Source organism: Bos indicus x Bos taurus, chromosome 3, assembly GCF_003369695.1.
Source record: "Bos indicus x Bos taurus breed Angus x Brahman F1 hybrid chromosome 3, Bos_hybrid_MaternalHap_v2.0, whole genome shotgun sequence".
NCBI classification, from domain to species: Eukaryota; Metazoa; Chordata; class Mammalia; order Artiodactyla; family Bovidae; genus Bos; species Bos indicus x Bos taurus.
Genome location: NC_040078.1, coordinates 111,732,419 through 111,756,901, shown reverse-complemented (window position 1 = coordinate 111,756,901; position 24,483 = coordinate 111,732,419). Strand labels below are relative to the sequence as shown.

The following is a 24,483-nucleotide window of genomic DNA, read 5'->3' as shown; positions in this document are numbered from 1 at the left end:
AGGAGTTAACCAAGGAGAATCAGGTCTGACTCCAGAGCACTGGCATTTTAAACAGCAGCCTTATTTCCTAACAATTCACTTGAATGAAGCACATTCTCCATCTACTCTTCCAGGGGACAATGAAGGGAAAAGAAAAATGAACAATTTATTTCTTATTTAATGTATCACAGAGATAAGCAGGCCAGACGATCAATGTCTTAGTCAACACCTCCTCTGGGTCTGGGGAAGGGCTTTGAAAAGTCTCCAGGGCTGGCTGGCATCCACAGCTGCTGCCGAGGTGGGTGGGGCTCTGACCATCCCTCCCTGCTTGGGGGAGGGTACAGGTCACACCTGCTCCCTTCAACTGCAGGTGATGCTGACTGGCTCTGACCCAGATCCACCTCGGCCAGGAAGGAGAACATGGGCTGGCCCTGCCCCCATCTCCAGAGAAGGGAGAGCATTCACACTCCATGCCCCAGAGGACAAAGTACTGCAGACACATGTATTCCTCTGGTTTCCCTGACCCCTCACCCTCTCCCCATGCAGGAGGGGAATGACTTGTCTAAATAGTGAGTTTGAAGGGAGAACTTGGCAAGACCAGCTCAGCCTTATCCACCCTGCAGCTCCCTAAATTTAGTCCAACAGGCCTGGCCCCGATGAAGGAGGCTCCAGGTTGTCCCTTTGTGCTCCTGAATGGGTGGGTAAGTTTCTCCCACTCAAGAATGATATATTAAAAAGCCGATCTGGCCACCTATCTGAAGTCACATTCTCCAGCCAGCTCCATCAGTAATGTGCTGACATTTTGATCTCTCCATTTGACTCCTCTTGTGTTTTTCACTCATTTGGTTCCAAACTTGAAAAGGAAAGAAAGGTGTGGCAAGGAGCACGCAGAGGGGGAATTGGACAAGATCAGGGCCCTGCCGGGGTTCTCAGACCCCTACGAGTCTTCAAAGGCACTAATGAGAGTTTGTGAGCTATTTTCAATACTTCAAAGGGCCTACAAGAAACTGCACTTATCCACAATCAAAATGCACAAGCAAATAAATGCCAAGTGTCTGCCTGAGGCTGGAACTAGTCCCACTCAGTGAGGTCACAGAGCCCTTTGTCCATCCTGATTGGTGAGATGGAGCTGAGGCACTCATGGGGCCCCAGAGGCTTGACAATTAAGGGATGTTGGTTTTCCCAGCCCCTCTGCTTGCTGCATAAGAAACATTAGCTCCTTGGCAGGGCTGTCTGCTGCTTTGAAAGGGAAAATACAATGAGGTGCATTTGGGAATGAATGGAAGCACCTCAACCTTGGATAAAGGAATAAGAGTGAGTTCCCAAAAGGATACCTTTTCCCAAGGGGGAAGATCAGAACAGCCCAAGTCAGGAAAGTGAATATTAAACGAATGGCCTGCACTCGGAGAATCAGAAACAAGGCAGATCAAGGCCAGAGAAGGTGGGAAGGGGATGGGGCCCTGGAACACAGAAAGGAAGAAAGGCTCTCAAGAGATTGGCAGCGGCTTTGCCTGCCTTTGTCCGGGGGGCAGATCTGAAGGGAACTAGGATCTTGAGTGAATTTTTTCCCACCACTTGGCACAGTCTCCCCATAACGGTTTCCAGGCAGGTGAGATGTGGGGAGAACGTTGATCAGGGCCAATAGACCTGAGATGAGATGGTTGGATGGCATCACCCATTCAATGGACATGAACTTGGGAAAACTCTCAGAGATTGTGAGGGACAGGGAAGCCTGGGGGTCAGAAAGAGTCGGACACGACTTGGCGACTGAACAACAAGAAAACAGACCTGGAACAGCCACCAGTTACATGTCTTTTAGGAATAAAAATGGGAAAGCGAATCCATGCTCCTTTGGATAAATGCAGACGGGCGGAACACCTTGAGATACAAGTTTCTTGGGAGGATCTCAGAGAATGGGAGTGTCCCCAGTCATAACATAGTTGGGCTGTGCTGAGGGAGGGAGACATTTAGGAGCCTCTCCTGCCTTCCACCACTCAGCTTCAGCCCACAGAGAAGGGGAGATCTCCCTACCTCCCTCTGCCACCTGCCCGCTCCTTCCTTGTCCCCTGATGGACCATGATTTACCCGTGGGCAGGGGCACTGGACTGAAGGCAAAGTGTGTCCACCAGGTGCCCCCCATCCCTCCTAAAGCCATGGGTAGAGCATGTCTGTCGCTCTCACGCTGAGAGCCGGCTGGCAAAGGGGGCACAGAGTGCACCCTGTAGACCCAGTCCTGGTCCCAATTCTGCAGACAATCCTGAGTCCTCAGCTCCCAGGACTCACCCTCACAGTGGCACGTCTGGGCTCAGGCTGGAGCCATGCTCTTCAACACGATGGACCCAAAGCCTGTGCCCCGGCGGGTGTCAGGCACGTGGCCAGTCTGTCCTAAAGGAATTGCAACTTTCCCGTCCTCTCAACTGGCATTCTCTGTCCTTCCAGCCCATGAATCCGAGCCCCAGAAGGAGGGGGTGACAGGATCAGGTATCCATGGCACATCAGCTTCAACTCCTCCCCAGGCTCCCTCTTATCCAAGAGCCTCAAAGTCTCTGCCACTGCTTCAAGGGAATGCCAACTTCTCACTGACCTTTGTCTTGCCTTCCCCTTCCATCCAGAGAGGAAAGCCGCTCTCCTGTATCTCTCTGACCAAACCACACACCATCAGTTGCAGGAAGATGAGAATGGCTTTGAGAGACCACACAGTTGCCACTGCTGAGGCCAGAATGCTAGGTCTCAAGTGTCCAGGAGCAAAGGGTAAATAAAGCCTAAGCTTCAGCCATACTAGTGAGACTGTGGGGAGGCTGGAGAGTTGTTTGGGAGGCAGAATCCACAAGATCTGATGACTGAAAGGGTGTGAGTGGGGGTGGAATTCAAGGATGGTTCCTAGATTTCTGGCACAGGAAGATGCATGGAGATGCGACACAAAAAAATTATGGGATGGTGAGACTGCTGGGGGTAAGGGGTGTGACACTGGTAACAACAGAAAGGAAGAATTCGGTAGATATCCTGCTGAGCGTGAGGCCATGGACCAGAGCGTAGCCTTGGAGTTCAAAAGCAAGGTCTTCCTCTAAACGTGGGATGAGGGGATTACCAGCATTTGGAAAGTAGCATAAAGCTGCAGGGAGAAATGAATGTAGAATAAAGAGAACTCAGCTAAGGCCTGGGAGCACCAGTTCAGTTCAGTTCATTTCAGTCGCTCCAATACAAGAGCAAATTTCATGCAGGAGGGAGTGATGAGCAGCGTCAGATGCTGAGGAAGGGAGAAGGCAGATGGAAGGGTGAGAGGCAGGCGGTGGCCAGTCTGAGAAAGGTCTAGAAGCCAAAAGAGAGGCTTGGCTTTGGAAAATAGGAAGTCATGTGGCGCCCGGGGCTGGAGCATTCACCCGGAGTGGGGAGGGTGGAAGGCGGATGACAGGGGCTGAGAAATACGTTGGCAGACACTCTCCCAGGAAGCAAGAGCAGGGAAGGAGAGAGACCGGGTGACAGCCAGAAGCGGGTGCAGAGTCAAGAAGGGGTGTTGTTTGCTGTGTTTTTAAGATGAAAACAAAGTGTGTTTCTGGGCTGATGGAAAGGAAGCAGCACAGGGAGGGGTTGGAGAAATGGGGACTGGAGTCTCCAATTAGCCCGTCACAATAGCAACATTCCCGGGTAGCAGGGCACGGCACCCTTGGGGCTTTCTACCCCAAGTTCGGCAGCAAGGTTCATGAAGCTGTTTCCTTTCATGTCCACATTCTGTGATGTAGGAAACAAGGGTGTTTGGGAGAACAAGTGGGTGAAGCTGCCCTAGAGATGAGAACAGTCCCAAGATAGAGCCTGTGGTTCAGAGTGACATGGAGCCGGAAGCAGGATACGCCAGGACTAAGCTGAGTGAGAGAGGCCAACAAGAACCAGATCAAGAGCAAAGAGAGGAACGAGGTTGGGTCAGATTACCTTCTAGGTTCCAGACTTCTGTGATGGTTAAGACTCTGTCTGCCAGGGCACGGGACATGGGTTTGGGGACAGGAGGATTCCACACGCCGCAGGGCAGCTGCACACCCCGTATGCCACACCCACTGAACCTGTGTGCCCTAGGGCCCGTGCTCTGCAACAAGAGGAGCCACCACAATGAACGGCCTGTGCTCTGCAACTAGAGAGCAGCCCCTGCTAACTGCAACCAGAGAAAGCCCATGTGCAGCAACAGACCAGCGCAGCCAAAAATAAACAAAATCTACTAGCTACAGCCTTAAAAACAAAAAAAAAATGTGAGTTAAGAACAAGCCAATTCAGTTAAAAAAAAAAAACAACAACTTCTAGTTCAAAATCTGAGGCCTGGGGACATTGGGTGAGTCCAGATACTCACAAATTTACCCTTTACCACCCCATATGACCCTAATCACTCCAGACTGATCAGTTCTTTTTTTTTTTTCTTCTTCTTTTTTACTAAGGTGTTAATGGCTAACAGTTCTCAAAATACTGAATTTTTAATAATGCCTTCCAACTCAAATATTCCAGCAACACGAGGATCTTCCTGAAACACAAGCTGACCCAGAGCAGCTCTTCCATTGCTCTGCATCGAAAATTCCCACCACCCCCTTGCCCACCTCTCAGCAGTGCTTCACCTGAGGAAATGGGCTATATCTGGTGCAGCAACAGCAAACAAAAAGGAAATCCACACCGTGTCTCTGCTGCTCAGAAAGCGGCTTCCAGGGGGGTTCAGTTGGACCTGGCCACCACCTGGTGAGCATTCATTCATCCAGGTAGTACTGACTGAACATCTACCAGGCTCCAGGCACTGTCCTAGGTGCTGGGGACACAGCGGTGAATAAAGGAACCCAAACCTTGTCAGTGGGGCACAGCTTTATGTGGACACAAGGCAGGAAAGCTGCATGCTGAGAGTTGGGCAATCACAGACCTTTGCAGGCAAGACAGTGAAGCTGCAATTCTAGGAAGCTTCCTGGCAAAGCCTTGGGCCACACATCGGAAATCAGGGACCTCGTATTTCCCAAACTTAACTGATTATGAAGTCTTTTTCTCCCAGGCCACTCATTTAATAGTCCCTACCCCACTTCCTGAAACTCTAGAAACCCTTGGCTAAATGAATGATGCTTCCCCACCTCCCAGAGAACTTCCTGTCTTAGCATCCCTATTTGCATAACTGGCCCTCTGCCTTGGTTTCCCTGCGGAGTCCCTGACAGCTCACAGGGACCCACAGACTTCCTAAATGCCCCTCCACTGGGTTAAGGCAGCTGGGTCTACTCCACCCAGAAACAAATCTGGATACCTTGGCCCCACCCTTGGGAGCTTCCTCTCCAGTGTGCCCTGACCCTGATCCTGACCGCACCTGGCTGCCTGCCTTAGCCTACCTGCCCTGCCTCTGTCTTAAATTGAAGCTGCTTTCCACCAACAGGCCCCAGGACAAAGGCATTTAGGTGTTTTGTGTCCGCTCTTCAAATCAGGAATAATAGGAGTTAGCACAGAAGGAAGTCAAGGATAAGACTCCCCTGAGTGTCCTGCTTTCTCACCTAACAGATCAGGGGCTGGTAGAAGGACATGGTGAATCAGGAGCTCAGAGCTGCCAGGCCCGTCCTGACCAGCAGGCCTTTTGTCAAGCGCACTAAGCAGTTTAGGAATGGAATGCAGGCCTGTGGGGCTGGGATGCTTTCCCAGTCCCCTAGTGGGGCCGCTGAAGCACAACAGCACTAATCTGGTCACCTCTGGGGTCCCTGCTCCATCAGGGCTCAGCTGAGAGGAAAGGAGTGGGGAGAGGGAGCAGGAAGCCCTTCCTCTGTTGATTCTTGGGCGAGGTCAAGGTCAGGATCATTGCAGAGGAGTAGATGGTTGAAGGCCCATCTCCTCTGGGTTCCACCTTCAGGCTGGGGAGCTGCATGTTTTAGAGGTTCCTAGGGGTCACTAGGAGTCAGACGCGACTGAGCGACTTCACTTTCACTCTTCACTTTCATGCATTGGAGAAGGAAATGGCAACCCACTCCAGTGTTCTTGCCTGGAGAATCCCAGGGACGGGGGAACCTGGTGGGCTGCTGTCTATGGGGTCGCACAGAGTCGGACATGACTGAAGTGACTTAGCAGCAGCAGCAGCAGCAGCCAATAGACTTCATATGCATAATAACAATAGGAACTTGTTTAAGATGCAGCTTCCACACCATGCTCCAAGGTACTATGATTCAGAAGATTCGGGGAGGACCTGAGAATCTACATTTGTAACTAAGCAACCTGGGCTTCGCTTATAGTTCAGCAGATAAAGGATCTGCCTGCAATGTAGGCGACTCAGGTTCAATCCCTGGAGCGGGAAGATCCTCTGGAGGAGGAAATGGCAACCCTCTCTGGTATTCTTGATTGGAGAATTCCATGGACAGAGGAGCTTGCTGGGCTACAGTCCAAAGGATTGCAGAGGGTTGGACACAACTGAGCAACTATCACACACATTCGTTCACTCATTCATTTGACCTGGGTACAGCAATGGTTAAGCCTGTGGGTTCCTGAATCAGACTACTTGAAATCCAGGCTCTCTTCCTTCCTAGCTATAGGATCTTGGGGAAATAACTTGATCTCCTTATATCTGTTTTCTCAACTGCAAAATGAGTGCTTTCTTTGAAGGGCCACGAGGTTTAGGGAGGGGAGAGTGCCGCTCTCAGCATCTCCCGAGTGCTCCTTAAAGGACCACTTCCAGCTTCCAGGAAGGTGGTGCTGATGGACAGGATGATGATGCAAACTCGACATCCCCCAGTCACAGCTTTCTGCCTCAAGCTTTAGAGTAGGCTACTCCCTCTGCTTAGGACCCCCTACCCTCATATGGAAAGAAAGTGAAAGTCGGACATCTGCTTACTCTTGGAGAGCCTGCTTGTTCTCCTGGGTGGAGCCTGTCCTGCCATCTGTCCCCCTCCTATATTCTCTTAGAGTTCCCTGGGCCTTTGGGAACATGTCATTGTCCTTGGGAAAGGCACTTTGTTGTAAATGCTATTTGTATCCCTGACTCCTGGGCCAGGGCCACTACACTAAGGGCCCAGTGAAAGTCCCAGTGACCCAGTCCACAGGTCCTAAGCAGATGGGAGCAGCTAAAGGCCTTGAAAATCCTCCTTGTTGACAGAGCTGCTGGGCCAAAGTCTGGCTAAAGGAAAGGCCATGGAGATGGCAGGTCCTAGGTGAGAAGGGGGTAGAGATCAAAGGTCAACCCTTTGAAGGGATAGAGGCAACAAGGTCAAAGGTCAGGATGAGGCTCAAACTGATGGTGAGGCTGGGAGTGTGGAGGAGAATGACCCTACAATGAGAATGAAGAGTCTTGGTGTCAGGAAAGTAACAGGGCTGGGAAAAAAGGAGGGAGCAGGAAAGGAAACGGGCAGGAGATAACTGGAGAGTTTGGAAGCGGAGTCAGGAGGGAACAGAGGCAGAATGATGAAAATGCGCGGGGCACGCACGACTTGGACAAGGCGGAATACAGCAGGTGTCTCCAGGAGACGGAACGTTTCAGTGGCCTGCGATGCCATCCCCAAGCAGGTGGACGAGCTATTCTTATTTCCTTTCTTGAAGAAAGCTGTGGGATGTTCTCACTGGGGCAGGATCAACAGAACTGTGATTCACAATCCACAATGTATTACACGGGCTTCGTGGACTTTAGACAGTTCTAGCAAAGGTTTTACCCTCTCTCGGCAGGCGGGGAACAGGGTAGAAAAAATGAGGAAGGCAGAGGGTGCCCTCGTCTCCTCCTTGCTGACCTCTCCCTGTGGGGCACCAGGACCTGCCTTCCCCAGCAGTGCCCTGGTACCATACGCTCCCTTGTCATCACCACCTTCCTTCAAGACCCGCGCCAGCCCGCCTAGCCGACAGTGCCACTCCCGCTCCAGACTCCCCACTTGGTTAGCCGATCTCCACGTCGCACTGAGCCTCTTCCAGACCTTGAACATGCCTCACATCTGCCCAACCAAGAGCTCGTGCTGGTACGTTTCCATGCTGGAATCCTTTCCCCTTCTCTTCGTTTGCTCTCTGCTCTCTATCCCGCAAGTCTCAGCCTACACATCGCTTATTCTAGGAGCTGCCCTTACCCCTTGAGTCTGGATAGTGGTTCCTCTTTTTTGTGTGTGGCAAAATACATATAATATAAAAGTTACTATATTAACCATTTTTAAATGTACAATTCAGGAGTGTTGAGGGCATCCACATTGTGTGTAACCATCACCACCATCCATCTCCAGAATTCTTCTCATCTTGCAAAACTGAAGCTCTGTTTATTAAACAATACCCACCCCCATTCCACTCAATCTCTGAACCCTTAGTTCCAGTGACCACCATTCTACTTTCTGTCTATATGGATGTGACTTCTCTGGATACTTCATATTAACTGGAATCATACAGGATTTATTCTTTTGTGACTGGATAATTCCTTGGTGGCTCAGCTGGTAAAGAATCCACCTGCAATGCGGGAGACCTGGGTTCGATCCCTGGGTCGGGAAGATTACCTGGAGGAGTGCATGGCAACCCACTCCAGTATTCTTGCCTAGAGAATACTTCCATCTGTCCATAGAGATCTCTATGGACAGAGGAGCCTGGCGGGCTATAGTCCATGCAGTTGCAAAGAGTCGGATACGATTGAGGGACTAAGTACAATTTCACTTAACATAATATCTTCAAGGCTCATCCAAGTTGTAGAATATAGAGTCTCTTCTCTTAAGGCTGAATAATATTCCACTGTATGTAGATGCCACATTTTGTCTACCCATTCATCCATTAATAGATACGGGTTATCTCTACCTTTTGGATATCGTGAGCAATGCTGCTGTGAACAATGGATAGTTGTCCCTCTTATGTTCCCTTATCTTTGAAACTTGTCTGTAGCCCCCAATGCATTCAAAAGCTGAGGCCAGCACACATGCTTCATAGACACCCCCGGAAGGACTGAGTGAAGCTTCACATTCTCTAAGTGTGGTACACATCAAGTAATCAATTTGTACTTTAACTGGCACCTTCCAAAACACAGGGCTCTGAGCCAAGAGAAAGACCTCCCAAAGGATTTGAGAGCCCAGTGTGGACAGGAAGACTCTAGGATTCCTCAAGCCCTCCATACAGAGCACCAGCCCTGTAGGAGGATGGACCCAGGTGGGCCTGCAAGCCCACCTGGACACTTGGCTCATCAGCGCCCCCATATGTCCCAACTTCTGCCTTCCACAAAACACTGATGGATCTGACTACCTCACAACGAAGCCTCTCTGTCCAAAGAGAAACATCATAAACAAAACAGACAGATGGAAGACTGGGAGAAGTTATTTGGAATCTATAAAATTGACAAAGGGTAATATCTGGAATATAAAAGAAACTCCTGCAAATCAAACCCAGGTTTTTTTAAATTAAGACAGGAAGTCTAATTAAAAGAATAGGCAAAGGATATGACTAGGCAATTCACAAAAAGAGAAGCTCAAACAACTAACAAGCATATAAGAGATATTCACATTTGTCATAAGAGAAATGCAAAATAAAACAGTGAGCTGGCACTTTAAACTCATCAGAATGGCAAAAATTAGAAAGGTGGACAGTATTAAGTATTGGTGATGATATGGGAAGACAGAAACTCTTGTGCACTCTTGGTGAAAGTGAGCCCTAGCTCAGCCATTCTGTAAAACATTATGACAGAACAGAGAAAATTAATATGCTAACTCAGGGATCCCAATTCTCCACTTTGTATAGCCCAGAGTTATTCTCATGCAGGGTCCCAAGAGAGCATGTAGGAAGATGCTCTTCAGAACTGCAAGTGTAGCCAGGAGGAGCTACAGGCAAGCCAAGGGTCTATTCCCAGGCGAGTTGATACAGGAAATGTGATGGATGCACAATTCATAACGCAGTCAGGACTAGACACATACAAGGAGCAGGGCTAGATCTGTAAAATTACAGTACTAAGTAAATAAATCAAGAAACTGGAGGAAATTTACAGTTCACTATATTTATATAAATTTACATATGCACACAAAACAATCCTACATATTTTATAAGGATTCATGCATATTTCAAGATATATATAAAATATATTGGGCTTTCCTTGTGGCTCAGCTGGTAAAGAATCCATCTGCAATGCGGGAGACCTGTGTTCAATCCCTGGGTAGAAGGGAAAGGCTATCCACTCCAGTATTTTGGCCTGGAGAATTCCTGAAGAAGTCCATGGGGTCACAAAGAGTCAGACATGACTGAGAGACTTTCACTTTCACAATATATCAGAGTTGATACTGACGGAGGAAGGCAACAAAAGCCTTGGGATCAGGGATAAATGAAGGAAAAATTTAAAAAAAATAAAACCAGACAGGAGCCTTTCATAGACAGATGATCACAAAGTGTCATGATCTGAGGGTAGGTCAATTTCATGTTATGCTCAAAAAAAAAGGAAAAAAGCAGGAAGCAAAAAACCCCCAGCTGTTCCTTCCACATGACCAGGAAAACTATCCTTGTAAGCATTTTCCCTCTTTCCATGTTTCTAGGAACAAAGTGTCACAGGAGATGCGGGTCCCAGTGGTTGTCGAACACAGGGAGTTTTTCTTGCTAGAATTAAAAGGCCTCGGGGTAAATCTTGTCCCTTGGATGGATGTGTTAGTGAAAATGAAGCCCTAGCAGTCACCTCTGCCAGACTGAGCTCAGGAAAGCTGCCCCAAGGTGGGTGGGTAGGTCGCGAGGAGACTGCAGTAGATTATCTGAGGAGCAGTGCACGGGAAGTCCTGTGTCTTCTCTTTCACTTTCTCAGGATCAGGGCCAGGAAGCTGAGCGAGTCTGCCCTTCCTCACCCCCTGCCCCTACCCCCTGACACACAGCCAGGCAGGCCACCTGCAGAGACAGGGAGACCGCATTCTCAGCAGGGTCTCCCACTGGGCGAGGGTTACACAGTGACCTGTTCAAAAATCTCTGGATCTTTCTTGTTTTGTTGATTAAATAGCTTCCAAGACCAGCATTACACAGACATGGGGGGTATTAACATTCTTCTTTTACAGACAAGGAAATCAGGCCTAAGAAGGAGAAGTGAGATGTAGAGGAATACCCAAAGCTGAAAAACTAGTTTCCTGACTCTCAGGCCAAATTTCAAGAAACATATCAAATATTAATATACCAGAACATCTTCCTTCTAGCTGTGAACCTCCCATAGGTCAGCACTTCACAAATGACCAGGTCAGGAAGACAGGACCACACAGGTCCCCGGCAGGAGGGAGGCCACCTTTGAGGTGGCAGTTTTCATGCTAGGGACATTCTATTTTCTTTTTTAATTTTTATTTTATATTGGAGTTGAGTTGATTAACAATGTTGTGTTAGTTACAGGTGTACAGCAAAGGGACTCAGTTATCCACAGACATGTATCTATTCTTTTCCAAGTTCTTTTCCCATTTAGTTTATTATAGAATACTGAGCATAGTTCCCTGTGCTATACAGTAGGTCCTTGTCGGTCATGGATTGAAAATAAATCATTAAACTTTCACCTCCTTTTTGTTGCTGAGTAATGATTCCCAGGTGGCTCAATGGTAAAAAAAAAAAAAAAAAAAAACCCACCTATCAATGCAGGAGATGTAGAGGATGCGGGTTCAATCTCTGGGTCAGGGAGATCCCCTGGAGTAGGAAATGGCAATCCACTCCAGTATTCTTGCCTGGAAAATTTCCTGGACAGAGGGGCCTGGCGGGCTACAGCCCATGGGGTCACAAGGAGTCGGACACGACTGAGGATCCAAGCGCACGACGGGCCAGAGCCCACACCCCATCACCAAGCCTCACCCAGTCCCTGAGCCTCTCTCCACCCCAGACTCCCACCCCTGACACGGCAGTGGGGAAGCAATGAGGGCCAGGAGGTGGTGAGACTCAAGGTGGACTGGAGAGTCAGGTAGCAACCCACATACAAACCTCCTGGGCCCTGAGTCGACTCTACCACACTAGCTCATCTCAGAAAGGACCACCAATCATTCCACACAAAATGCCTGCACATCCTCTGATAATTCACTTGTATCTCAAATGGTCTAACTTTCAAAGTCTCTGCTTTCTCTCTTTCAAGTTACAACTGTCACACTTGCTTTCTTTCAATCAATAAATAGATGTAGCTACTTAATAATGGGCCTTATTCTATTTCCTATTTGAAAGCCAAGAAGATGGACACATAATTTTTTGAGGTTTCTAGATTATAATTGCACTTAATTGAGTATAAATGAGACATGGGCAGGGAGCAAGGCTATTTGTGCCGTAATATGAACCCTTATTTTCTGCTCCAGACCACACGGAAGATTCTCAAATAAGTTTCTGGTGCTCTCAGTAATTTAAAACTATACATACATTATTTTTAGCATCATAAGAGTTCCTTATAATGATTTTCAAGGATAAAATTGACATCCCCTGAGAGACCAATCCAGTTTTAAAATTTTCCAACAATAAGACACAAATAGGGAGAAAGTAAAAGGCAGTTTCCCGGGTGGAGGGACCTCTCAAAAGAGGACATCAGAGAGATGACCCCCTACGGCACCCAGAGTTTTGTTTTCTGTGGGTATAGCCACCCCACTACCTCTGTGGTGAGCACAGTACCTTTCTCTGATGCTGGGTTTGACATGAGCTGCACTGGGGCTCTGGAGAAGGCAATGGCACCCCACTCCAGTACTCTTGCCTGGAAAATTCCATAGGTGGAGGAGCCTGGTAGGCTGCAGTCCGTGAGGTCGCTAACAGTCAGACACGACTGAGCAACTTCACTTTGACTTTTCACTTTCATGCATTGGAGAAGGAAATGGCAACCCACTCCAGTGTTCTTGCCTGGAGAATCCCAGGGACGGGGGAACCTGGTGGGCTGCCATCTATGGGGTCGCACAGAGTCGGACACGACTGAAACGACTTAGCAGCAGCAGCAGCAGCACTGGGGCTTCTGCCATGTGCTAGCACATTTCTCTGATAGAGTTCATGGTGGTGGCTACACAGGACCCCCAATATCTCCCTTAATATTGACCCCCTAATAGTAGACAGTGGGGTCAGCACCCTTTTAGGATCTACACCAAGGTGGAACCAAGGGCTAATGGGGACTTTCTATCTGCTAGAAATTTCAGGGTTCAGGCACATGAGGAACTGAGGAGTTCTGGGAAGGAAGATGAAGATGCTACAATAATGGGAAGCAGGTTAGGTTGTTTCTGGTCCCCTCCTTAATTTCCCATTTCCTCATAATGCCCACCCAGTTGGCTATATACTCCCATTACATCTCTCAGTCCTTCCTTCCAATTCACCCAACCCAAGCCACTCCAATACACCCTAACTCCCCCATCTCACTCCATCCCACCATAACACATTCACTCCACTCTGCCACATTTTGATTGTCCCACTACACCCCAGTCCAACTCCTCCATCCCACCTTATCCCATCCCATCCTAGTCCCTTCTGATTCAATCTTTCCCACTCCACTCTATTCGACCCCAGTCAATTTCCTGAACACTCTATATCTCACCCACTCAATCCCACTTCAAACCATCATATTTTACTCAATCTTATTCCATTTCATTCCACCACCCATCCCAGTCCATCCCAATTCTTTCGCTCTATCCCATCCCAACACATCCCAGTTTACTCTTGATCCTACCACAACTCACTCCTTCCTACTTCACCTCAGTCCATCTCAAATCCTCCTGTTTCTTCAGTCCCACCCTCATGATATTCCATTCCATCTACTCCCCTCCCGTCTCCCGCTTGGCCAAAGTTCTCATTTCTTAATGCGCACAGGGCATGACCGTTCTTCATGTCATGTGAAACTAAGAGAAAAGCCAAAGGGCCCCAGAGATCTAAAAGTTAAATGTATATTGGGATAGAGGAGGGGAAAAAGATATAGAATCTCATCCTTATTTTTTTCAAACAACTTCCAAAATGCCTACTCTATTGATAAGGAATCAAAAGCATGCTCTTATTATGTCTTGAATTTGTACAGGCATAAAAAAAGCATCTCATCTTTAAAGGTGGGGTATGAAAAGGGAGTTGAGTTCCTGAGCCCAGAAAGGAAATAAGTATGAGCTTCATGTTTCCTTTAACTTACAAGAACCAGGGAAGAGCTTTAAGAAACACACCATCATTTTCTAGTTGAGAATTCCCCATACTGTAGAGCCTACTGTTTGCTTTCTGTGGGCCCAAGGGGAAGCCAAATTCCATTCAAAGTCACTGAATTCTGAGACAGTGTCTCTGTGAGGTGGAAAACTCTGAGATAACCCTGCATTTGCAGGTTCACCCAGATGTCCCCCTGCTGTCATGGAAAATCTCTGTAGCAGGTAAAGAAGAGAGATTGGGAAGCCATATCCCAGGTGGCTCTAGTAGTAAAGAAACCGCCTGCCAATGCTGGAGATATTAAGAGACTCAGGTTCATTGCTGGGTGGGAAGATGCCCTGGAGAGCATGGCAACCCACTTCAGTACTTTTGACTGGAGAATCCCCATGGGCAGAGGAGCCTGGTGGGCTACAGTCCACAGGGTCACAAAGAGTCGGATAGGACTGAAGCGAGACAGCACTCACACCACTAAGAGGGAAACCAAAGGAAGGCAATGTCAGTGATGCTCTCCAACCTCTAGTAGGCGCTAGAGAGCCTTCCCTTTTCAGCCCTCTAGGGATGGCGGAGCCTGGTGGGCTGCCGTCTATGGGGTCGCACAGAGTCGGACACGACTGAAGCGACTTAGCAGCAGCAGCAGCAGGGGTGGCAAAGCGTCAGACGCCACTGAGCGACTAAGCACAATACAGCACAGGAAGAGATATGATGACCTGGGCTGATGGGTGCATGAGAAGGCCAGGTTCTAATGAGCGTGCTTTCAGTGGGAGGAAGGAGAAGAAAGACTCTTGCTGACGCATCTAATGGCATCTTAGAGTGCTACAGAATCAGACCTGTTTCTCAGAATTCTAAGAGGCTGGTGCAGAAAGCAAAAAGACAGTAGTCGCCGCAGCAGAGGTAGTGGCAGCGTCTAACATGTAAAACACTGAATGTTAACCGCAGGTCCCGCACTGTGACAGACGCCTTCCATGAGTTAAAAGGGTGAGTCCTAGAGTCAAGGTAGCTCTGAGGTTCAATCTTATTTCCTCTCCTATCTGCTCTATAACCTTGGCCAAATTGCTTAATTTCTGAGTCTCAGTCTCTTCAAACATGATATTATAGCACCTGAATTGTTGTGAGAATTGAATAGTAATGTCTGTAAAGCACTTAGCCAGCACTCAGTAAAAGAGAGTTATTATTAGTAATATGCAGAAGGACCTCACGCTGTCTCCCACACAGGGATACACCTTCAATGCTTCCCACTCCTCCAAGCCCCTTGCCTTGGAAAAGTCCAAGAGTGCAGTCAGAGAGAAAGAGGGAAACTTGGGCTCCAGAGAGCCTGCCTCTGATCCTTTCAACAAGTGTTGACTGAGTGTCTGCTCTGTGCTGTGTGTTCACAGAGCCTTAGGGAATAAAGGCGGACATTGTCTCATTAAACAGGAAATTCCAATATGTCCTGATGAGTTTTACGAAACGAAGGGTTTTACAACCTGGGGAGTTGTGAGAGCTCACTGCAGAGTTCAGTGGAAAGGAACTGAGCTCTGGGACTAGAAGCAAATCAAGGATGACTTTGCAGTCATCCCCGAGGAGCTGTGAGGGAGATGGACGGACTATAGCTGCTTGAGAGTCTGGAAGTTTGGGACCCGGGCCTCAAGTGCCAAAGCAGCACAGCATCACTGATGCACAAGCCCAGAGGGAAAGGCAGGACAGAGACAGGCCACCTGTGTGGAAGGCTTCCCGGGCTGTAGCACTTCTCCTTAGACCTCAGATAACAGCGTGGTTGCCAGTGAAGGATTCTGGATCAGGCAGACCTGTGTTCAATCCCTGGTTGACTGGTTATGTGCATAAGTTATGTGTCCTCTCTGGACCTATTTCTTCATGGATAATAGAGGGAGACTGATATTGCCAGCCTCACTGGGTCACTGTGAGGGACAAGTTAATACACGCCAAGTGCTTGGGTTGCCATCAGGACTCAGTGGACATTGGCTGTTAGTGTCACTCCCCTGGGTACCCAGACAGTTTTCTGAGCAGGGTGAGTGGAGGAGAACACACAGACTCCCTAGCAGAGTCTTTTGTCCTCGGTGTTCTTGTTCCAGGCCCATCTTCCCCTCCATGGGCACAATCCATATGTATGTGCTGAGTCTGTTTCATCTCTGGTTTTTCTAATCCTTTCCAAAGTGCAGTGATAACTTGGCCCTTTTGCAGGTGGGCAGCCTGCAAAAGGTCTGAAGGGGAGGTCTGAAGATCAGCTACTTCTCTAGCAAGGAACGTGTGGCTCTGCTGAGCCCTCAGAGTCCCTTAATCCTGCTGGTATGACAATGAAGATAAAACAGAGGCAGGTGAGACACCTGAGGCAAGGTGACGTCACTGAAGCCACCTGCTGGACTCTTCTAGACACACCCAAACCTTGCAGTATCCAAGCTCCAGCAATCTAGTTCTCCAATGCCGTTCCACACCACCTTAAACAATGCTCACCTTGATCAAAACTACACTGTCACCAGCGCAAGATATGGTCACCTCTCTCTGCTGTGGTCAGCTTAGTTTTTAAAACCATAAACCCACAGCTTAATCACAAATGGAAATTCAAACCCATACATCACTGCCTTTCCTGGGTGGGGTGGGCAGGGTGTATGCTCAGGGCATGTCCCTGTGTTGGTTCTAGAACCTAAGGAGATGTCTTATCAATCTGTGACATTGGTTCTGGGGGGAAAGCAACTGAGAACAGGTCTTTGTCATCTCATCACCTCTGCAAACCAGCTGGTGATTCTTTGATCCCTAAAACTCTTGATTTAGCCTTATCAGACCCTAGAAAACTGTCCACAAAAGAAATATTTTTAAAAATCATCAGCCAATTTAACAACCATCTATCAAGCACCAGTTCTATGCCAGGTCCTGAGCTGGGTGCTGGGGATGCCAGGAGAAATAAAGCACTGGCCCTGCCCTCAGGGAGCTCACAGTTCCACACAAGAGGCAGATAAATAACTACTTTGAATATGATTCCATGGGTATGGCCAGCGCTCCAGTTTTCAAGAGGCAAAGCAGGGAAAATTCTTTTTTCTTTTCTTTTTTTAATAACTTGATGTTTGATTTCTTTCAAAGCAGCGAAGTGGTTAGCATGGGAAAAATCAGAACTTTGTAGGCATGTCTCATATTTACGGTTTAACATTGCCTTTATTTTAAATTACTTAAGGAAATGGGAAGCACAACAGTCTTTTCAGTGCTCAGAGCTGCTTAATCCAGAGCAAAGTAGCTAGGTTTGAGAACAACTGAGAGAATGAAACTGACAGAAAGTGATGGTCACCTGATAAGGATGATTTGAGGATAATCCTAAGGTTCCTGGCTGGGTAACTGGGAGGCTACAGGTACCAGCAGCCTCCATGGGGGATACTGGAGGTTGGGTGCAGAGCTAATGAGTTTCCTTTGGAAAAGAAACATCCAGGTGAAGATGTCCAAGAGTCAGCCGGATATACAGGCTGTCTAGATCCAGAGCTTCCGTGGGCTCGGAAGCCAACAGACATATATTGGGAGAAGCATCTTGGCAGGGGAAATCTGTCTGGAAGCTTCAGAGTGTGGCAGAGGAAGAAATGGGCCTGGATGAGCTCACCCAGGGAGGAGTGAGAGGAAATGAGGAAAAGCATAAGAAATGGAACACCGCAGGAAGCCAGATTTTCAGGAGGGGCATAAGCGCTACTATTAGAAACTGGGAAGGAACAGCCAAGAGGTAGGAGAAAAACCAGCCAAGCACGGTGTCCCGGAAGCCCAAGGAAGAGAAATTTTCAAAGGAGTAATCCAGAGTTCACAGTCACAGACAGGTAAAGGAAAAGAAAGGAAAAGTTGATGGGTTTGGCAGTTGGGGTGGTCGGCGGTGATCTTTCCTAGAGAAATCCAGTCCTGGGGACAGAAGCCAGACAGCAGGGAGTGAACAGTGGCACAGAAAGTGAGCTCAAGACCGATTCTAAGAGAGTTGACTTGTAAATCAGAAAGAAAGATGGGACAGGAGCTGAAAGGTCAACAGGACCGAGAAGCCAGGTTGGCTTGTTTTCTGTTAAATTGTTCAAGGGAAACAAAAGGCAGGAGAGTGACTGATCTATTATAGGGAGAGGGAAAGCAAGGGTTGAAGGGTCTCTAGGGAGGCTGGGGGTGGGGAAAGTGTGGAGGCACAGCTGGAAAGGGTCAGGGTCCAGGTTAAAGGCAGATAAGGAGGTTCCCCCTTTTAAATCCCATACTCATTTTATCCAGTCACTGGGCCAAGGAAGGGAGACAGCCCAGTCCTGAGCGTCTTTTAAAGTCAACAGTGTGAAGAGAACACAAAATAAATGTGCTTCCCTCTAATGTGCCAAATCCTGCCATCATTTGTCACCGAGTCCGTTTCCAAATCTCTGCTGCTCACAAGGCCAACAGCACATCTAAATTCGGGAAGGGTTTAAAAAGAAATGCATTTGGAAGCAGGGGAAGCCAGAGCAGGCCGGCCAGAGAGCAAGCAGCCCCTCCCCCAAGCCATTCAACACCCCCACCCCCAACTTCTCTGGCGACCCAAGAGCTGCACGCCAACAGTTCTCCAGCACAGCCCAAGAGTGCAAGCTCCGGTGAGTTGACCTTTTTCTTTCCCTGGGGGCATGGCATGCCCAAAGGGCAGGGACAAATCTAGCTGGAAAAACAGCTGGATCCTATGAAGGGTCATCTCAGGTCTGCCAAGCCAGAGCCCGGGCTGCCCCTGGACACACTTCTGAGAGGCCTGACAGCCAGGTAGCAGCCCAGCCATAGCCCCACAGCTCATGTGGCAAGTCTGGGCAACCAGCGGCGTCGTTGTGAACCGCGCAGCCACCCAGTGGGTGTGGGTGTGCACGAGGGCTGAGCTCCTAGGCGCGCGCACCGCGGGCGCCCCTCTCTGGGTGTCGGCGGCTATGACTCTTCGGAGAAACTGTCAAAGTCCGGTCAAGTAGGGATGCGAGAGCTAGGGCTGGCTCAGGGCGCCTTTCCTCACCAGCAACCCTATCATTCCGTGCTAAGGAGCTGGCAACACGGTCTGTGGGGACCGGCTCACCAGATGCTGGAGCCCAGCGTGGACTAGAGAGCTCCCCGGGGAAGGGTCGCACTTTTCAAAACGGGAGAAAAATCTGGAGGTTCGGATGGCCGAAGTCAAGCTCTCAAAGGTTCAATCGGTGGTTTAAAAAATAAATAGAAAACCAACACGGCTCCAGGCCGTAGGGGCCCTCAGTCAAAGCCTGGGCAGCAGGTGTTACGGGTTCCCCCCACCACACACACACACACCGTGGGTGTCAGCCTCCGGGCTAAATGAAAATGAGGCCCCAGGTATCGCCGGTTGGACCCGTCCCCACCTGGGGACGCAGAACTTTCTAGGCTGTGGCTAGAGCTGAGCCTCAGAGGGGACCGGGGGGGGTGGGGAGTGGGACGGCATTAGTTGAGGCCAGTGACTGGGTCCTCTCGAATGTACACTTGCCCTCCCAGTCCGCAAGCCTCAGCCAGATATCGGCGAAGTTCCGGGACTCGCCGCGCCCGCCAGGTCGGTCCCCCTCCCCGACTCGGTCGCCAGGAGCAGGTCCCGCCGCCCGCGCCGCCGCTGCCGCAGCCCCGGCACTGGGCTGCAGCAGGGCGCGGGAAAGGGCACTTTGGCGCGGAGTGGGAACCGCGGGGAAGGTGGCGGCGCGGAGCCTGGCGGCGACACTCCCTCCCCCGCCCCCGGGCACAGCCCCCGCCCGCGTCTCTCAGCACCCTCTAGCCCCCACCTGAGTCCTCCGGCTCGGCGAGCTCGGGACCCCCGCCCACCTGACCCCCCGCTCCCAGCGCAGAGCGCCGAGGAAGGGGGACACTTGGGGAAGGGGGAAGGCGGCCGCAGTCTCTGGGCGGCTTCGGCGGGGGCGCGGGCTTCCGTGGCCAGAAAATGGGCGGGGGCAGGGAAGGGCAGACCCTGCAGACGCGCGAATGGGGAGGGGGCGCGCCGTTCCTCTCCAGCCCCCCAGGACGGGTGTGCCAACCAGGATCGGGAGGCAGGGAGGGCTCCAGGAAAGTTTATCGGGGAAAAGCCTGGCGCCTTGGGGGCTGGGAGGCTGAAGAAACTGAAGCCACGGTCCGGGTGCCCCGCAACGCCGGGAGGGGATGTCTGTCTCCCAAGGCCCCCCACACCGGCCGGATCCGGTCAAGTTGCGGCTGGGCTTGGGGGTAGCAGGGAGGCGTGAGGGTAGTGCGGAGGACCGCTGAGGATGGGGGTGAACGGGTGGCGACCGAGGCCAGGCTGAGCAGGAGGGTGGGCGTTGAGGGAGGCGGGAGGTTAAGGGGGAGGGCGGAGGAAGGGACAGGGACGGGGTCGGGGATGGGTGGGCTCAGGGCTCGGGTGGGGTGCGTGGCCGGACTTACCCGCGGCGGCCGAGGCGCTGAGCAGCCCCCAGCCCAGCAGCAGCAGCAGAGGCGGCGGCGTCAGCGGCGGCGGCGGCTGGCGGCCCCAGCGGCTCCCGGCGCCCGGCACGAGCGCCGAAATCTCGGCTTCGGCGCGAGCCCTCCCTGCCGGGCAGCCGCAGCGCCTCAGCTCTCGTCCCCGCGAGCGCGGCATGGCGCGGCCGGCAGCGCCGAGGGAGAGGCTCCGCTCGCAGCCGAGGAGAAAGGAGGTCAGGAGAGCTCTGGAGCTTTTTTTTTTCTGCTCGGAAAAAATCCCGGTACGAGGGAGCCCTGAGCTTCTGCGGCTGGAATGAACCAAGTGTCCGCCCGGCCGGGGAGAGGCGCGCTGCGCTCTCGGAAATGACTCGCTCCAATCCCGCTTCGCGGGGTTCGCGCCGGGGGGCGGGGTGGGGGGGTGAATTATCCCCGGATTAATCACTCCGGAGCCGCTTCTCCGCCGCTCCAAATGCTGGGGGTGGAGGCGCAGCAAAGGAGAAAATATTGGGGGGTGGGTGTTCCTGTTCAGCGCCACCTCCACCTCCAGACAAACCACAAATTACATCTAAAGGGTTGTTTATTCCTGTTTGTTTTACAATTGACCAGTTTCTTTTAAGTTCAGTTCTTTCGTCTCCATTTATAAGATCACCCATTAATAAACCCCCCCCCCCCATACACACACGCGCGCACACACACGGTGATAGTGACACACGGGCACTCACACACTGGCGCGAGCGCGCGCGCACACACACACACGCCTCTTCCACGTTTGGAAATTAGAATACTGTCTGGGAAAAGGTAACCAAAGAAGGACGCAGTTCCCCAAGTCACAGCTCTTACGAGCTGATCTTGGGTGGCGGCTTTGAACTTGAAATCTGGGGCGGGGGGCGATGCTTAGCAGCCCCATTGGCAGCAGCCTGCTACCCCATCCCAGGAGAAGGTGTGTGTGCATAGACCCAGGATTAAGAATTGGGGGGCGGGTGGGGCGGGGGCGGGGGTGGGGGGACCTGTGCGTTCGGCTCCCTACGGTCCTTCCCCTACCCTAAGGCAAAAATCTCGGGCTGAAGGGAAGACTGAGTTTGTCTGCTGGGGTGGGGGTGGGGGTGGGGGTGCAGGTGAGCTTGGTAGAAAGACGGTGCAAGAGTTACTTGTACAATTTATTCTCAAATTAAATAAAAGGACCCGGCTTCTTCTCGTTCTTACCCTCCCCCTCCCAGCCTTGGCCCCAGACCAGACGAGTTTCTCCCAATGGCGTGAGCCCCTCCCCACCTCCTCTCCGCCGCCGCGGCCGCCAGGCCCCAAGGGCTCAGCGCCGGTCCCCACCCCATCCCCCACCCCCACTCGGTCGCCGTCTCCGTCTCGTCTCTCCGAGGCTCCTCAGTCAGTCACGATGGCTCCTTTGCTGTCTACGCCAAACTCTCAGCGAAAGGGAACAGACGCTGGTGGCTTGGGAGTGGGGGGTGGGGGCGGGGACCAGGAAGAGCAGAGCCTGGGGAGGAGGCCCCCGCCGGCGCGCCAGGTGAAAAGGCACGAGCTGCTGAGCACCCACCTCCTTTGCCCGAGGCCCCCGGGAGAGGCTGCGCTAGCTCTAGCGGATGGCTAGCCTGAGCTCTAGCATCTGCGAGCCCGGGGGTCTGTGGCCCGCGGTCGGTGGGAATTTCCTGGGAAAGAACGTGGAAAGGGCTTCGGGGCTGACGAGCCGAGTGGGGAAAGCGGCCGGCAGGGCCGGAGGAGTGGATACTGGCCCTTGTCCCCCACGCAAAACTTGCTCCCCAGAGCCACGACCTCCCAGCTCCCTCGATGCCCGGCTCCCTCCTCCACCCCGCGTCGTTCCGGCTTCCAGTATGAGGTCATCCCGCAGCTGGGGAGCCAGCCCCAGGGGCCCCGGTCCGGTGAGAGTCCTCAGAATCGCCTGGCCCCTTCCCCACCCCCCAAACACGCTGGCTTTCTCGCCCCTCCCGACGCCGCCTCGCTGGGTGCCAAGAACCGACCGAACTCCACAGTGAAAGGCTTGCTTTATGTCCCGGGAACGGCGGGGCGGGGGGGCTTGTCGCTTCCCATTGTCCAGGCCCAGCCCCGCAAAGAGAGGGCTCAACTCAACCAGCCAAGCTTTGGCCTTCCAGCCTGCGCCAGCGCTGGAGGGAAGGGAGGGACTGGCTGGGCCTTAAGTGGGGGTGCTGCTGGTGGGCTCTTCCCTGGAGTGGGGCGGGGAAGGGGGGAGCCCTGGCTCCTAAACTTGGGCCTTCTCTCCTGCGGGAGGAGTCCGCTTCCAAAAAAAAAATAGGGGCTGGCAGAATCCACCCGGCATCCCACAGCTGGTCAGGAGAGAGTCTGGACTGTTCTACAATTCTGGGGCTCCAGGCCAGTAGGCTTCCCCCACCCCCTTTTCAGCCCCAGAACTCTGCTGCAACCCACAGCTGATGTTTACCCCAGAAGCCTCCTTGGCAACGGGACATTTGTCATCCTTCTCGCTGGGGGCAGGAGCACCCTTTTAATCCCTGACACCCGCCCAGCTACCAACTTCCTCTGCCATTCCTCCCTCTCTCTGATCTATCTGCATCCACACACATTTCCTGAGGCCTCCTGAGCCCTGGGCCCTGTGCCAGCCTGCACTGTGGGCAGTGCAGAGATGCACAGTGTGTGGTCCTGCCTGGGAAGATGTGGGGCAGAGATGGAAACCCCCACCAGCCCGTACAGTGGGGGCAGTGCTGATTGCCAGGACCGAAAAGTCTCGTTCCAGGTTACAGATAGTAACAAAGGCACATCAAGACAATCAGCTTTTCTTGGACTTAAGGGATCATAAGGCTAATTTAAGGAGGGAAGTAGGATTTGGGCTGAACCCCGAGGCCTGGATAGAGACTTGGACAAGGTAAAGATTGATTTCCTCAACAATATTAATTGCGTGTCATTCCATGCCAGACACTGTGCTATAAACACCGGGAGTGAACTGTCCTGGGCTTGATGAAGGCAGATGATAAATAAACAATTATAAACAAAGTTACTAATTAAAGATGCTATTTTAAAAAAGGTCATAGTTGCTGTGAAAAAGAATACACAGGGTATACCTTAATAGATAGATGGTCTGGGAAGGCCTCTCTGAGGTGGTGACCTTCAAGATGAGTTTGGAAATTAGGCAAAATAGCCATGCAAAGAGTTGGGAAATGGAAGGGCAAGGCCCTGAGCAGGGAGGGGAACCGGGGAAGGGGGCTGGGTCTGGGTCAAGGTGAAAAACAGGGACACCTGTTATTCAGAGATGAGGGGAGGATGAAGCCAGAACCAGATCCTGCAGAATGTCGCAGCGGGTGGTGAGGAGACTGGAGTTCAGTCTTAGGCAGGGGGAAGCACAAGGTGAATTCGTTTGCTAGGGCTGCTGCCATCATAAAGCAGTGCACACAATGTGGCTGGAACAACAGAAATGTATTGTCTCGAAGTTCTGGAGGCTAGAAGTCAGAGATCAAGGTGTTGACAAGGTTGGCTTCTTCTGAGTCCTCTCTCCTCAATTCGTAGACAGCTGTCTTTCCCCTACATCTTTATATTGTCTTCCCACTATACATGTGTGTGCATACTAAGTCGCTTCAGTCGTGTCTGACTCTGTGCAACTCCTTGAACTGGTGCCTGCAAGGCTCCTCCATGAGATTTTCCAGGCAAGAATACTGAAGTGGGTTGCCATGCCCTCTTCCAGGGGATCTTCCTGACCTAGGGATCGAACCCACATCTCTTATGTCTCCTACATTGGCAAGCAGATTCTTTACCACTAGCACCACCTGGAAGCCCTCTGTACATGTCTATGTCCAAATTTCTTCTTCTTACAAGGACAGCAGTCATACTGGGTTAGGCCCCGCCTCATAGATTTAGTTTTAACTTAATTACCTCTTTAAAGCCCTGTCTCCAAATAGAATCACATTCTGAGGTCCTGGGGGTTACAGTTTCAACATAGGAAGGGACACAATTCAGCACATCACAGGAGGGGAGGACTTTTCAGGTGGAGGGAAGAGAGAAAAGGAATGCAAAACAGTCAGAAAACATATTTAAAGAGAGGTCCATTAGGTTGCATGGACTGCTTTATCAAGGAGTCTGCAAAGGTGGATGCCTCTGAAGACCAAAGATGGGGACCCTGGGAATATTTGCAGTCCAAGG

General features: G+C 51.2%; 1 protein-coding gene across 4 annotated transcripts in view; it reads right to left on the bottom strand.

Moving 5' to 3' along the window:
- Positions 1–20,675, bottom strand: part of CSMD2 (CUB and Sushi multiple domains 2) — a 689,612-nt gene extending 668,937 nt beyond the window's left edge. For 3 of the 4 annotated variants that reach the window (XM_027537922.1, XM_027537923.1, XM_027537924.1), the window contains exon 1: positions 20,332–20,674. In XM_027537922.1, coding sequence (XP_027393723.1) covers positions 20,332–20,524 — 193 coding nt within the window. In that variant the 5' untranslated portion in view covers positions 20,525–20,674. Of the gene's footprint in view, positions 1–20,331 lie in introns of all 4 variants that reach the window. The other variant, XM_027537925.1, reaches the window with a different exon arrangement.
- Between the last annotated feature and the right edge of the window lie 3,808 nt (positions 20,676–24,483).